General features: G+C 51.1%; 3 protein-coding genes and 1 long non-coding RNA gene across 5 annotated transcripts in view; 1 reads left to right on the plus strand and 3 right to left on the minus strand.

The window, feature by feature from the left end:
- The window catches only part of LOC146221195 (small integral membrane protein 44-like), an 844-nt gene extending 280 nt beyond the window's left edge, over positions 1-564 (minus strand). The window contains exon 1 of the mRNA XM_084693214.1: positions 375-564. Coding sequence (XP_084549340.1) covers positions 375-564 — 190 coding nt within the window. The remainder of the gene's footprint in view (positions 1-374) is intronic.
- Positions 565-1,311: 747 nt separating this feature from the next.
- Positions 1,312-3,084, minus strand: LOC146221196 (uncharacterized). Its single transcript, XR_014750804.1, has 2 exons — positions 2,703-3,084; positions 1,312-1,726 (listed from the first exon to the last, which is right to left on the minus strand). It is a non-coding gene; the product is annotated as an uncharacterized LOC146221196 (long non-coding RNA).
- A 1,002-nt stretch (positions 3,085-4,086) lies between these two features.
- Positions 4,087-7,436, minus strand: dohh (deoxyhypusine hydroxylase/monooxygenase). Of its 2 annotated transcripts, none has more exons than XM_084692962.1 (5): positions 7,264-7,436; positions 5,891-6,165; positions 5,557-5,633; positions 4,990-5,242; positions 4,087-4,780 (listed from the first exon to the last, which is right to left on the minus strand). In XM_084692962.1, exons 2-5 carry the CDS (start codon positions 6,162-6,164, stop codon positions 4,476-4,478), a joined length of 909 nt encoding a protein of 302 aa, XP_084549088.1. In that variant the 5' UTR covers position 6,165; positions 7,264-7,436; the 3' UTR covers positions 4,087-4,475. The 2 variants fall into 2 exon arrangements, with proteins under 2 accessions (XP_084549088.1, XP_084549087.1); XM_084692961.1 differs by lacking the exon at positions 7,264-7,436 and adding an exon at positions 6,674-6,784.
- On the plus strand, positions 6,973-12,700 carry lrrc40 (leucine rich repeat containing 40). The gene is made up of 15 exons (XM_084692960.1): positions 6,973-7,184; positions 7,289-7,470; positions 7,754-7,827; positions 7,937-8,066; positions 8,287-8,410; positions 8,652-8,794; positions 8,927-9,099; positions 9,218-9,308; positions 9,845-9,890; positions 10,001-10,109; positions 10,323-10,430; positions 10,741-10,851; positions 11,396-11,473; positions 11,737-11,922; positions 12,124-12,700. The coding sequence occupies exons 1-15, from the start codon at positions 7,040-7,042 to the stop codon at positions 12,227-12,229; spliced, it is 1,806 nt and encodes a 601-aa protein (XP_084549086.1). The 5' UTR covers positions 6,973-7,039; the 3' UTR covers positions 12,230-12,700.
- The last annotated feature ends 145 nt before the right edge of the window (positions 12,701-12,845 follow it).

Here is a 12,845-nt window from a genome sequence, read left to right on the forward strand (position 1 = left end):
GATGCAACCACATCGAGTCTGAGAGAGGTCGAGGGGTTATCTGAGAGGTTACGTTACAGCATGAGGGGTCAGGTAGGGTAGGGTGAGGAGAGGGATCAAGTTTAGGTCGGCAGGGTTTCGGCCCCTTGCCAGGATTAGAGTCTGTGTTTAGGTGAGAAGGGATTACGTTAGGGCAAAGTTAAGTGCTAAGCTAAGTCAGGTTCAGTTTAAGGTTATGGTCAAGTAATTGTCAGGCAGGTGTTGAGGAGAGGAGGGGTTCGGGTTAGGGTCAGGTTATTGTAAAGGTGAGGAGGGTTTGGGGGGTTAGCTATTGCGGTGAGGGTCGGGTCACTGTGGTCACGTGAGGTGGATGTAGTTCGGGTGAGGTTGGGTACCTGCCAGGTCGTGGAGGAGGTCTTTGATCAGGTGTCTGATGATGGCATACAGAGCTATCATGGCCGCCAGAGAGGCCAGAAGCAGGTAGATGATGTGGTTGGGGAGCGTCACGGCATCTCGAGAAGGGGGTTTGTAGTTCTCAAAGAAAACCTCTTCGTTCAGGTCGTCGAAATCCAGCTCTTCCTCCATCGCTCTCAGCCTTGCCTCTCTCCTCCTCCTCCTGCCTTTACTCTCCTCCTCCTACCACTCTTCCTCCTTCCCCTCTCCTCCTCCTCTGCCTCTCTCCTCCTCCTCCTCCTCCTGCCTTTGCTCTCCTCCTCCACCTACCTCTCTTCTCCTGCTCCTCCTTCTCCTCCCCTGGCTCTCTACTCCATCGTTGCTCCTCTTGCTCCCCCCGAGCTGCTCCTCCGGACTCTCCACCACCTCCTTGGTAGGAGCTCACCGCTCGTCCTATTTGCGGCTAACAATGTTCTTCTGTGCAAATGCAATTTTGTAGTGGCGTCCAGTTGATGTGATTACCTCAGTTACCCAGTGTACCTGTTTCCCCACCCGCTGTCTCTGAGTTGGTGCTCTCTACTGTTCTTCTCCCCAGCTGCCATGGCGACTGAGAGCATTGACGTAACGAGGAACAATCTACTTAGAGGACTGGGTCAAGGTCATGGCTTTCTCCCCGCCCACAAGTACTTACCATGTTTGTGCGTGTGTGTGGTGTGGAGGTGGGTAAAGTTGATGATGATGGTAAACATTGATAATCTCTAATCTCCACGTCTTATTCCATTGGTGGAGACATGTGGCTCTACTCCATTTCAGTATCAAGAAAGAGAGAGAGAGAGATAGAGAGAGAGAGGCAGTGAGACAGGCAGATTTGCTGTTCAGGCAGTCAGTAGTGGCAGACATAATGACTCCAGGGTGGAGAGACAGACAGACACACAGCAAGACAGTTCCAGCATTTTATTTGAGAATAGATTGTTGTTGTCGAGCACAAATGTAGTTACAGAGCGTGACAGGAGCTAAGACAGGTTTACACTCCAGGTGAGGATTAAGGAGATGTGACTGGTTAGCTTCGAACGATGCCACTGTCGTCATCATTATCATTCATCTGTCTTCTATTAAAGATGAAAACGGACTTCATCCCACGTACATGAAATTGTCATACGGTTACATTTAAACAAGTACCTAACACTGATCCATTCACTTTAACAGGGCTGGGGAGGGTTAGGTTTTGGGGTTAGATCCTGGACTGTCGGCCGTTGGACTCGACCGGGTCAGCTGACCCCATGAGATGACCTTCCATGGTGGGTCATCCTTTACCCATTCCCATTGGTTTCCACAGTCCGGGGCCCCGTCCAATCTGTGGAAGAAGAGAGGGACATCAAATGTTGCCCTTCTTTATGTGATGACCTACCCACACAAAAGGATATTTTGTTTTGTTTTCTACTCTGACCCAGGCGGACTTCCCCAGTGCTGTACAGAGACGACAAGGATAACAGGATTGCTAATCCTACTGTCAGCTGACCGGTGACGGTTTTGGGAGGGTGGGAGCCGTGTCAATGACACCCCTCGTCAACGAAAACAACGACAACATCGAAAGTAAAAACGTGTCCGATTCGTGTCATTTTTGTCTGGGAGGGGTTTTGGGCGCGTCACAAGCGCAGATCAGCTTTTCCATTAGGGTCGTGGTCGCCACTGGTTGGGGGTCTTTGAGAAAACACTCAAGAGAAGTTGAGGATTACAAGATGATAGAAGAGGATTTGTTTTGATACAGTTGTGGACAAAGAGGCTTTGGGTCTTTAATCCACTCCACTGTTCCCTTGGTCTTTAGCTTTGCCAGTGTTCTACATGGACAATATAGAACAACATATATTTTCCTATGCAACCACAAAACAATAGGGCTCATCCTAACCCCAAACTTCACCCAACCTAATTACATCTAGTCTCCAGTGTACCTCATGCTAGCCTCGAGAGTAAAGGGATACGATTCTAGCTTCTAGTGCGACTAGTCAGTGCTCTAGTGTAGCTGCTTAGCATTGTAGCCGCTAGCGTGCAAGCCTTTTACTGTAACTGGTCTGACCTCTAGTGTGGCCGCTAGCCTCTAGTGCAGAGGTCTCCAACCCTGGTCCTCAGGGACCCCCTGCCATGCATGTTTCAGATGTTTCCCTGCTGAAACACACTTGATTCAAATGAAAGCTCATTATCAGGTTTAGATAAAGACCCATTCATTTGAATCAGGTGTGTTGGCGCAGGGAAACATCTAAAACATGTAGGGCAGGGGGTCCCTGAGGACCAGGGTTGAAGACCATTGCGTCTCGTGTGTCAGGTAAGCTCACTCAGACTGGGACGACTTCTGCTTTGGGTGTGTCCTTGATCTTCCTGCAGAGGACCTGAGATAGCAGAAAGTTCCAGAGCATGACGGCGAGAGAGCTGTTGGCCGTGACGATACCGATCATTAGAGGGTGCATGCTGTCTGGTCAGTCCCTCCTAGTCAGACCAGGTCTGGTTCTTCTAGGGTTAAAGGAGTCCTGGTAGAGTTCTAGAACTTGTCTGGTAGCTGTTTAGAACTTGTTCGGAAAGAGTTCTACAACTTGTCCAGTAGAGTTCTGGAGCTAGTCTGGTAGCAGTCTAGAATTGTCCGGTAAGAGTTCTAGAACTTGTCCGGTAGAGTTCTGGAGCTAGTCTGGTAGCAGTCTTGCAGCGTGCGTAGCCGAGTGACAGCTGTGTTTGGCTGCAGAGTTCAGGGCGGAGTAAGAATGTCCACCAGGGTGACTCGATAGCTCAGCTCTGAGCTTCACACAGACGGATAATCTGAGATCTGAGTCATGTCTCGGTGAACACACGAGGGCTTCACTCAGTCAGCGGGCACACAAACAAGGTCTCAGCCAACCACACACCGTCCGTCACAAGTTCTTAGTGTCCCAGAAGGGGATGTTCACATGACCTCCAGTCTGGCCTAAGACACCCTTGATGGCTAATAAGAGGCCTCGGGTTGGGTACCTGTTAGTGTAGGTTGCTATGTGCGTACCTGTGTTTGTCTGTGGCTGTGCGTGTACCTATCTTTCTCCAGGCTTCTGTGTGGACCTGTGTCGCCGACTGCACCTACGTCGTCGCGTACCTGTGTTGCTCTAGACGGGGTTGTCCTTGGCCCTCTCCTCCTTGTGTCGCTGGCAGGCGTCGGAGATGATCCACACCCAGTAGAGTACGGTGATGGAGGTGTTGACCACCACGATGGCGATCATGATGGGGTGCAGCATGGCGGGAGCTCCGGGGGTCTGTGTCCTTCAGAGGCTGTGGTCGGCCGGGGCACTGGGGGGTGGGGAGGCGTGGAAGGACCCTCCTAGAGGATCAGGACTGGTTCCTCCCCCCCGTCAGAACGCCCTCACCCCAGACACGCTTTCCCAAGCTCATCCCTCCAGACCACCCCCTTCCTTACCCAGACTCCCCCCGCCCCCTCCACAAGATCCTTCCCCAGCCCCTCTCCCCTTAGTTCCGCTCCTCTCCGACCCCCCCCCCCCCACCTGGTGTGCCAGCTCTCCTTATCCCTCTCCTGGAGGTGTTTGCCTGGAGCGACGCAGCATCGCTAAACCCTCAGCAACACACTGAAGGATCAAGTCCAGTAATGGTGTGTCGTCGTAGTAACCAAGGATAACCTTGAATTAACCCCTGACTTAACCCGCTTCTTGCAGAGAGAACAGAAGAATAAAACAGCAGGGAACATTTTGTGTGGCACTGTTTACACAGTGTTTACAGTCCTGAAAGCTTGTATTTATTGATGACAATACAGGATAGTTATATAGGCAGGTGATCGTCCCAATGAGAAACTGAAACATTCCTGGAAGTGTTCACTCTGCTCAGTTTGAGGGGGTGATGTGAGAAACGATATATATTTCAAATGCCAACTATAATTGAATCCAAACAACACAAGTCCTGAGGCAAACAGCGATGACAAGGGGGACGCGTGAAACCTCACTGGAGCTGTGGAGCACAAGCAGCGTTTTCCTCCACAATCCCATCTTCCCAGTCGTCAGGAATCCTATCCTCGGTAGAATGTCATCCTCGGTAGAATGTCATCCTCGGTCGAGTCTCATCCTCCTATAGCCCCGCCCCTATAGCCTCGCCAGTCCGTCTGCGTACTGGAACTGCCCGCTGTTCTCGTAGCGCAGCATGTCCAGGGCCACCTCGCAGCTCTCCTTCACCACCCGCTCCTGGTCGCGTCGGTGCGTCTCCAGCGCCTCCATGCACTCCTGCCGGCCGATGGAGCCCAGCGCCTCGGCGCACTCGTGCCGCACCATGGGGCTCTCGTCCTGGCGCTCCAGGGCCGCCCGCAGCTGGGGCACGCTGGCCTCGTGCTGCACCTGGCCCAGCACGTAGCCGATCTCGTGGCGGAAGAGGGCGCTGCCGCACTGCAGGCCTGGAGGGGGGCCGGGGACAGAGGGAGAGGAGGGGGGGGAAAAGGGACAGCGGCGGTGATGTTTCAGATATCAAAGGTCATATTCAAGAGGGTCTTGTACAACTTCACTCGTACACAGCCTCACTGTCGCCCCCTGCGCCCCTCCCCTCCCAAACGTCCACGGAATAACCATCTCCCCCCTCCTCGGCAACCCCCCCTCCCCTCCTCACCATCCCCCAGGGCCAGCACAGCCTCCTTTGTCCCCAGGTTACGCAGGGCGAACATGGCTCTGTAGCGCTCAAACAGCGGCAGGCTCTCGTCCAATAGCTGGCGCCGCAGGTCCGCCACATCCTGCTTGGACGCCGGGGGGGCGGGGTCTACGGAGAAGTAGGGGTTCCCGTCTGTAGCGCCGTCCTCCTTCTCCCCGCCGCCTCCCACCAGCCACTCCAGACGCTTCACAGCCAGCTGGCACGTCTCTGCCACCTAGTGGACAGAAGAGGAACAGCAGCATTGAACACAGGAGGGTTATGCTCCAGGAGTGGGTTTAGTTGAGATATTATTGTTGATGCACTGTGCCTGGCAGCCGAGATATGGTTACTCGGCACAGGGCCTGGTGAATAATGACTGTTCCTTGACTCACACGATTAAAAAACGGAACTATGCGCTTCTAATATTTCATTTCTACTGTACTTCCTATACAGGACATATTTGTATGACGCTTTGGATAAAAGCGTCTGCTAAATCAATACAATGCCAACGTAAAATGGAATGTTGGTGAAGCTGGTTAGGTTGTGTACCTCGACAACCGGGTCCTCTGAGTACTCCTTCAGCAAGTCTAAGACCTTGGGGTTGCCAATGGCACCCAGAGCCTCTCCTGTGGGCCGGAGAGAAACACAGCTGTCAAACACATTGGTGGTGGAGGTGGGTGGGGTGGTGGAGGTGGCTGGGGTGGTGGAGGTGGGTGAATGAGTGTGGGTGAGAACTACCTACTTCAAGGGGTTCTACAAGATACAGTATGTAGCGTCGTTGTAGCTTGGGTGCGTGTGTGCATGTGAGCTTGTGCGTGAATGTGTAAGGGCTCGACTCCCTGCCTTGTGCAACATCTGGGAGGAAGGTGGGGGGGTTAACCACCTGCTTCGTGCCTGACCATGGGGTCCTGTGTTGTGTCCTTCAGCACAGCCTCCAGGGTCGGGATGGCTCTTTCATCCTGCATTTGTCCCAGACAGTATGCCAGTTCGTGCTTCAGTAACGCCGACTCATCCTCGAACGTTTTACTGATCCAGCAGATGGCTTCTGCCCCGCCCAAGTTCCTCAGAGTAAACAGAGCTCGGAACCGCGTCGAAAGGTCCTGTTTCCCGTTAGCCAGAATCTGACCAACTGCTGCCACCTCCTGGTCGCTCGCCATGCTGTCCAACATACGCTAGCGTTAATATGATGATCGAAAACGGACATTAAAATATATTGAGGTGTTATGGAAGTGTTCTGTTAGATATTGATACGGGCAATGAATGTGAAAACAAACATTCTTAAGAAAACGCAAGCGGTTGGGACATTATCTGATGGCTGGCTAGTAGCATTGTGCTAGCAGTGTTATAGAAGCTGTTATAAAAGGAGTCTTATGAAAGTTATCTGCAATGACTGAACTAGCATGCAAACTGTTTCAACATCTACGGCTTAACGTGGAATCCGTGGCTTGTTTCAATTTGATTAAGTGAACCGGGTTTTCGATTTTCTAACATTAGCTCTAAAATATAATTAGCACTAGTAACTGCTAGTTGTTCTAGCTAGCAGCATAGTGTATTGGGCTAGCTTGATGATGATGGTGGTGTATCCACTGGCGTCGTTAAAGTGAACCCTTGGAACGCGCATAGCAATTAATCACCTCTTCAATTTAAAACGAGCTGTCATACTCACTTCTTAATGTTGATTTGTATCCAACATACGAAACTGACTACTTTGCCTATCGCCACATGTATTGCAGCTGACACACGAATTCTACTTCCCAGTCAGAAATCATGCAATACCAGAATAAAAGTGTGTATAACAGTCAGTCAAAGCTAACTGCATTGTATTTAATTTTATGGGCTTTCTAAAATAAGACATAAATGTACTATAGCAAAACAATGGTGCGTACCATTTAAGCCATTCTAAGAAGATCTGCCTTTTACATGGTGCGGTGTCCAAATATTCAAATGCTCCACTTTTATTTTGAAACGTAGAACGGCGCACAGAAACCGGGATATTATTCCATCTAAACTGATAAGACAAACACTAGCAAGGATGTCGCGTTTCAAAAGAGGTGCCAAAGTAGATTCCAAAGCAGGATTCAGAACAGAGAAAGAGGAACCGGCGGTTCCATATGGATTATTGAAAACTGCCAGAAAAAGCGGTCAACTGAACCTGTCTGGTCGGGGTTTGACTGAAGGTAGCCAAATTCATGAAACCATGGTCGACATAATTGCATACAATCGAATACACGTCAGACAGGTAGCAAGCTAGATTACCTGCATTCTGTTCTGTATCTTCCAGTACCCCAAAGTGTTTGGCGGCTGAATCTGGACACCCCGGAAGAGGCCAAACAGAACGTGACCTTTGGTTCCGATGACCGTTGGTGGGACCAGACAGACCTCACCAAGCTCCTGCTCTCCTCGAACAAGCTAGAAGTTCTGTCAGAAGATATCCGTTTACTGCCTGGTCTGCTAGTCTTGGATGTAGGTGTTCTCCCAAGCAAAGTTTAAACATTTACATTTGGTTCATTTAGCTTTTATCCAAAGTGACATTCAAGTGGTGCAAGTAAAGCAGATAACGGTCTGTTATTTTACAAGGCGGCGTGAAAAAGTATCGACCAGGCACGGTGCAACAATAATAATACTAAAATCTTAAATACATTGCAACAATAACATCTCAGCTACAGTGCAGCAATAGAATCTCAACTACAATAATAATAAATAAATTCATATTAGTCATGTTTGTCCTACTTTTTGCTTGGGTCAGATCCATGACAACCAGCTAAGCAGCATCCCAGCAGCAATCGGAGAGTTGACTCAGCTGCAGAAACTTACCCTGAGGTGCGTAGGTGTGCCACACACATATACACACACACACACACCCCAGGGACCTTCCATAACTCCAGACACACGGGTAATGTGTGGGTTGTTGGTGTGTGTGTGTGTGCAGTCACAACAAGCTGAAGGAGCTTCCCGTGGAGGTGTGGTCTCTGAAGAACCTGCGATGCCTTCACCTGCAGCACAACCAGCTGGAGGAGCTGTGTGCGGAGGTGGCTCTGCTCACTGACCTGGAGGAGATGGTAGGAGGGAGAGACGGAGGACTCTGGACAGAAGGAGTGGGGGTGGGGAGGAGAGGGAGGGAGGGAGGATTGTGGAGGATGGAGAGAGGGAGAGGAGATGGAGGGAAGAGATGATAGGACATGATACGACAGAGGCGTGTGTGGGTGGGGGGTGGGCACGCAGGCCTGTTGTTATGCTACCTACTAGGTTTGTCCTGAGTAGCTGTGTTGTTGTTGACAGGACCTGTCCTCCAACCAGCTGACTGCTGTCCCAGACAGCCTTGGTAACCTGGGCAGCCTGGTGAAGCTCAGTCTGGCTAACAACCACCTGAAGAGCCTTCCTGATGGCATCAGCACCATGAGGAGTAAGACTGGCCATCTGTCTGTCTGCAAGGTTCTGTATATCGGTCTGTCTGTCTGTCTGTCTGTCTGTCTGTCTGTCTGCAAGGTTCTGTCTATCTGTCTGCCTGTCTGTTTGCAAGGTTCTGTCTGTCTGTTTGCCTGTCTGTCTGCTTGGTTTGGTGTGTCTGTCTGTCTGCCTGTGTCTTTGTTTGCTTTGTGCGCTCTGCCAGAATGTTACTAAACAGACTGTGTGTGTCTGTGTAGACCTGCGCCTGCTTGACTGCACCCACAACCAGCTGGAGAGCATCCCATGCATCCTGGCTGAGATGGCATCCCTGGAGCAGCTCTATCTCCGACACAACCGCCTCCGCGCTCTGCCCCAGCTGCCCGCCTGCCGAAGCCTTAAGGTGAGGGGCTCGGCCTGGTTCTGGTCGTAGTCTAGCCTGGTCCTGGACTCCTGGCCCTGACTGGCCTTTTTCCGGCCCTGGTCTAGCCTGGTCCTGGCCCTCACTGTCGCCCTCCCGTCTTCCCCCCGGCAGGAGCTGCATCTGGGCAACAACCAGATTGAAGCCGTGGAGGCGGAGCTTCTGGAGCACCTGGGCTCCCTGAGTGTTCTAGAACTGAGGGACAACAAGGTGAAGAGGCTGCCTGAGGAGATCTCTCTGCTGCGCAGCATAGAGCGCCTGGATCTGGTCAACAACGACATCAGCGCGTAGGCCTATACCTGTTTACCTCTTAACGATAATGTCATTGTTTGCTGGCCTGTCAACCATGGCATCAACTTGTACCGTCAAGTATAGCCTTGTTGGTAATGTGTGTGTGTTTTTCAGCCTGCCCAGTTCTCTATGCCTACTTCCTCAGCTGAAGATGTTGACTCTGGAGGGCAACCCGTTGAGAGGCATCAGGAGAGACATCCTGACGGTCAGAAACTGCTTCAACCAGCTCCATACCAACACCTGACCATCCATACTAACACCTGACCATCCATACCAACACCTGACCATCCATACCAACACCTCACCATCCATACCAACACCTCACCATCCATACCAACACCTCACCATCCATACTAACACCTGACCATCCATACTAACACCTGACCATCCATACTAACACTTAACCATCCATACTAACACCTGACCATCCATACTAACACCTGACCATCCATACTAACACCTGACCATACATACCAACACCTGACCATCCATACTAACACCTGACCATCCATACTAACACCTGACCATCCATACTAACACCTGACCATCCATACCAACACCTGACCATCCATACCAACACCTGACCATCCATACTAACACCTGACAATACATACTAACACCTGACCATACATACTAACACCTCACCAGTTACCTCAGAGCTAGTGTCCGAGTACTAGCCCATCTCCTGCACATCATTCATGATTGAAAGCCCGCCTGACCGCGACTCTCTCTTCTCTCCAGAAAGGCACCAACGAGCTGCTCAGATACCTGAGAGGGCGACTGCAAGGTAGGTGGATCGCGAGGTCACGCTGTCCGCGGGCCTGCGGTGAGCCCTGATTGGACAGTGCGTCTGCTGCGATTGGACGAGAGGTGAGCCGGGATTGCTGTGTTTTTCAGAGGAGCCGGACGGGCGTCCGGGGGAGGAGCCAACCACTGCCATGACCCTGCCCAGCCAGGGTAAGGTCAACCTCCACAACGTCCGCACTCTCAAGACCCTCGACTACAGGTGAGGATGGACCACCTAAGTGTACGGTACTCTATGTACGGATTGACCAGTCATACATAAACAACGACCAAGTATTGACTCAAATGCATTACCTCGGGCTACAGGTAAGTATACGCTAATGCAGTCCACTAGCAGCCGGCACGGACGACTGTGGATTGTTTTTAAGTTGCCGATGAACCCACTTCCTGTTGTGAGACGGTGTTGTGTGTCCAGTGGGAAGCAGGAGGCGTTAGTTCCTGACGAGGTCTTTGATACAGTGGGGGGGGAAACCGTGACAACGGTCAACTTCAGCAAGAACCAGTTCACTGCTGTGCCACCCAGGTACACACACACACACACACACACACACACACACACTGGTGTAGTCTCACACACATACTGTACATACACACACACACAGGGATTTTAGCACACACTAACCACACACACACTGGTGTTGTCTCACACACATACTGTACATACACACACACACACACACACACACAGGGATTTTAGCACACACTAACCACACACACACACACTGGTGTTGTCTCACACACATACTATTACAACACACAGACACAAAAATGACACAAAATAAATATGCTAGTTTTGAATCATTTGCCCACACACACATGCGTCTGTCCTCCAGGCTGGTTGAGCTGAAGGACTCGCTGTCAGACCTCAACCTGGGATTCAACAAGCTGCCCTGCCTCTCTCTGGAACTCTGCATGCTGCAGCAGTTGGTGCATTTAGACCTCAGGTAACAACATCTGCACAGTCCAGAGCTGGGGGTTAGTGTTGAGTTCAGCTCCAGTCCAGGGCTGGGGTTAGTGTTGAGTTCAGCTCCAGTCCAGAGCTGGGGGTTAGTGTTGAGTTCAGCTCCAGTCCAGGGCTGGGGTTAGTGTTGAGTTCAGCTCCAGTCCAGAGCTGGGGGTTAGTGTTGAGTTCAGCTCCAGTCCAGAGCTGGAGGTTAGTGTTGAGTTTAGCTCCAGTCCAGGGCTGGGGTTAGTGTTGAGTTCAGCTCCAGTCCAGAGCTGGGGATGGTGTTGAGTTCAGCTCCAGTCCAGAGCTGGGGATGGTGTTGAGTTCAGCTCCAGTCCAGGGCTGGGGTTAGTGTTGAGTTCAGCTCCAGTCCAGGGCTGGGGTTAGTGTTGAGTTCAGCTCCAGTCCAGGGCTGGGGTTAGTGTTGAGTTCAGCTCCAGTCCAGGGCTGGGGTTAGTGTTGAGTTCAGCTCCAGTCCAGAGCTGGGGATGGTGTTGACTTGGTATTGAGTGGAAGTTTTGTTCGTCTTCCTCACTTTCCAGGAACAACCTCCTTACTGCCCTGCCGATGGAGCTGGAGGCCTTGATGAAACTGAGGGGCATCGTCTTGTCTTTCAACAGGTGCTCTCCCTCCTCTTTCTCTCTTTTCCTCCTCTCCGTGTTTCTCATCTGCCCTTTCTCTCTCCTTTCAATTCCTCCTCTGTCTCTCCTCTGCCTCTCTCTCTCCTCTCTTTTCACTTTGTCTCTCTCTCTCCTCTCTTTTCACTCCATTGTCCTCCAAAGGAGGCTTGTCAATGGTTGTATCTACGTCTATCGTGGTTCCCCAGGCTTTGAGTGCTTCCTCCAGACCAGGTCCGTAACAGGCTCCCTCCTGCTCCGCCCAGGTTCAAGTCCTTCCCGGAGGTCCTGTACCGCGTGGTTACCCTGGAGACCATCCTGTTCAGTAACAACCAGGTGGCGGCGGTCGACGCAGTGCAGCTGCGCTCTCTGGGTCTCCTGTCCACCCTGGACCTGGCCAACAACGACCTCATGCAGGTTCCCCCCGAGCTGGGGAACTGCACCAGTCTGAGGTAGGCTCCAATCCCACTCCAATAAGGGGTTCAGTCACATCACTTCCCATTGTTTCAGCCAATCGAAGGTTAGGTTGTCATTCCCACTCCACTCGTCAGGGTCATGGTGTGTAATAGTATCAGTCATATCCCACTGCACCAGTATTTTACGGATAATTCTCTACTCTGTACCACTCTCTGTGGCGCATCTCTCCTTCATAGGGCTTTGATGTTGGACGGAAACCCGTTCCGAAACCCCAGAGCAGCGATTGTTGCCAAGGGGACCGAAGCTCTGCTGGAGTACCTGCGTAGCAGGATCCCGGCCTAGCCAATCAAATGCAAGAACAGCCACTCCACAGCCAATCAGCTCAGTAGAGGTTGTGAATCACCAACTCGTCGTTGTGTCTAATGAGAACTTAAGGCATTCCAATCCACAAACTCACTCAGTATGTACCTATTTGTCGAGAGGTATTTACTATGAATCCAATGCTCTGTTGATTTCAAGTAAAAAAAAAAAATTGGGGAAAGTTTTTTTACTGACTGAAAATCTATTGTTCTGGGTGTTTTGCCTGTGTGTCTGTTTACGTTAGAATGTGTTCATCATTGCAAGACAATCTTCCACTCACAGCAGATATACTGACATTCGCACTGGGGATTATTTTGGCTTGTCCAATGAAACATCATGTGTTCATGTGTGTGTATCTGCATGCACTCAATGTGGTGATTTATGATATAGTGAATGCCTGTGGACGTTATGTGTGTTGTGTACACATCCAATAAACATCAATCAGCTGACGCATTTTTGGGAACGCTGTTGTCTCTCTGTCTCATAATGATGACCTCACGCTTAGCAAGGTCCATCTCTATCACACTGTTGTCATGCGGTAGCGCTGCTTAGATACGGTACCAACAGACAGCCCACCAGGAAAATAACAATGGTGACA

This window comes from Hypomesus nipponensis, chromosome 26, assembly GCF_054491055.1.
Source record: "Hypomesus nipponensis isolate SF chromosome 26, ASM5449105v1, whole genome shotgun sequence".
NCBI lineage: Eukaryota > Metazoa > Chordata > Actinopteri > Osmeriformes > Osmeridae > Hypomesus > Hypomesus nipponensis.

Bases quoted from the DNA above. Each gene is read 5' to 3' on its own strand.
- lrrc40 (XM_084692960.1), top strand. From the start codon at position 7,040: ATGTCGCGTTTCAAAAGAGGTGCCAAAGTAGATTCCAAAGCAGGATTC. The intron at 8,411-8,651 runs GTAAGACTGGCC...GTGTCTGTGTAG, and splicing joins TGGCATCAGCACCATGAGGA to ACCTGCGCCTGCTTGACTGC. The intron at 9,309-9,844 runs GTCAGAAACTGC...TCTTCTCTCCAG, and splicing joins TCAGGAGAGACATCCTGACG to AAAGGCACCAACGAGCTGCT.
- dohh (XM_084692962.1), bottom strand. From the start codon at position 6,164: ATGGCGAGCGACCAGGAGGTGGCAGCAGTTGGTCAGATTCTGGCTAAC. The intron at 5,634-5,890 runs GTGGTTAACCCC...TCCGGCCCACAG, and splicing joins CATGGTCAGGCACGAAGCAG to GAGAGGCTCTGGGTGCCATT. The intron at 5,243-5,556 runs GTACACAACCTA...TCTGTCCACTAG, and splicing joins CAGAGGACCCGGTTGTCGAG to GTGGCAGAGACGTGCCAGCT.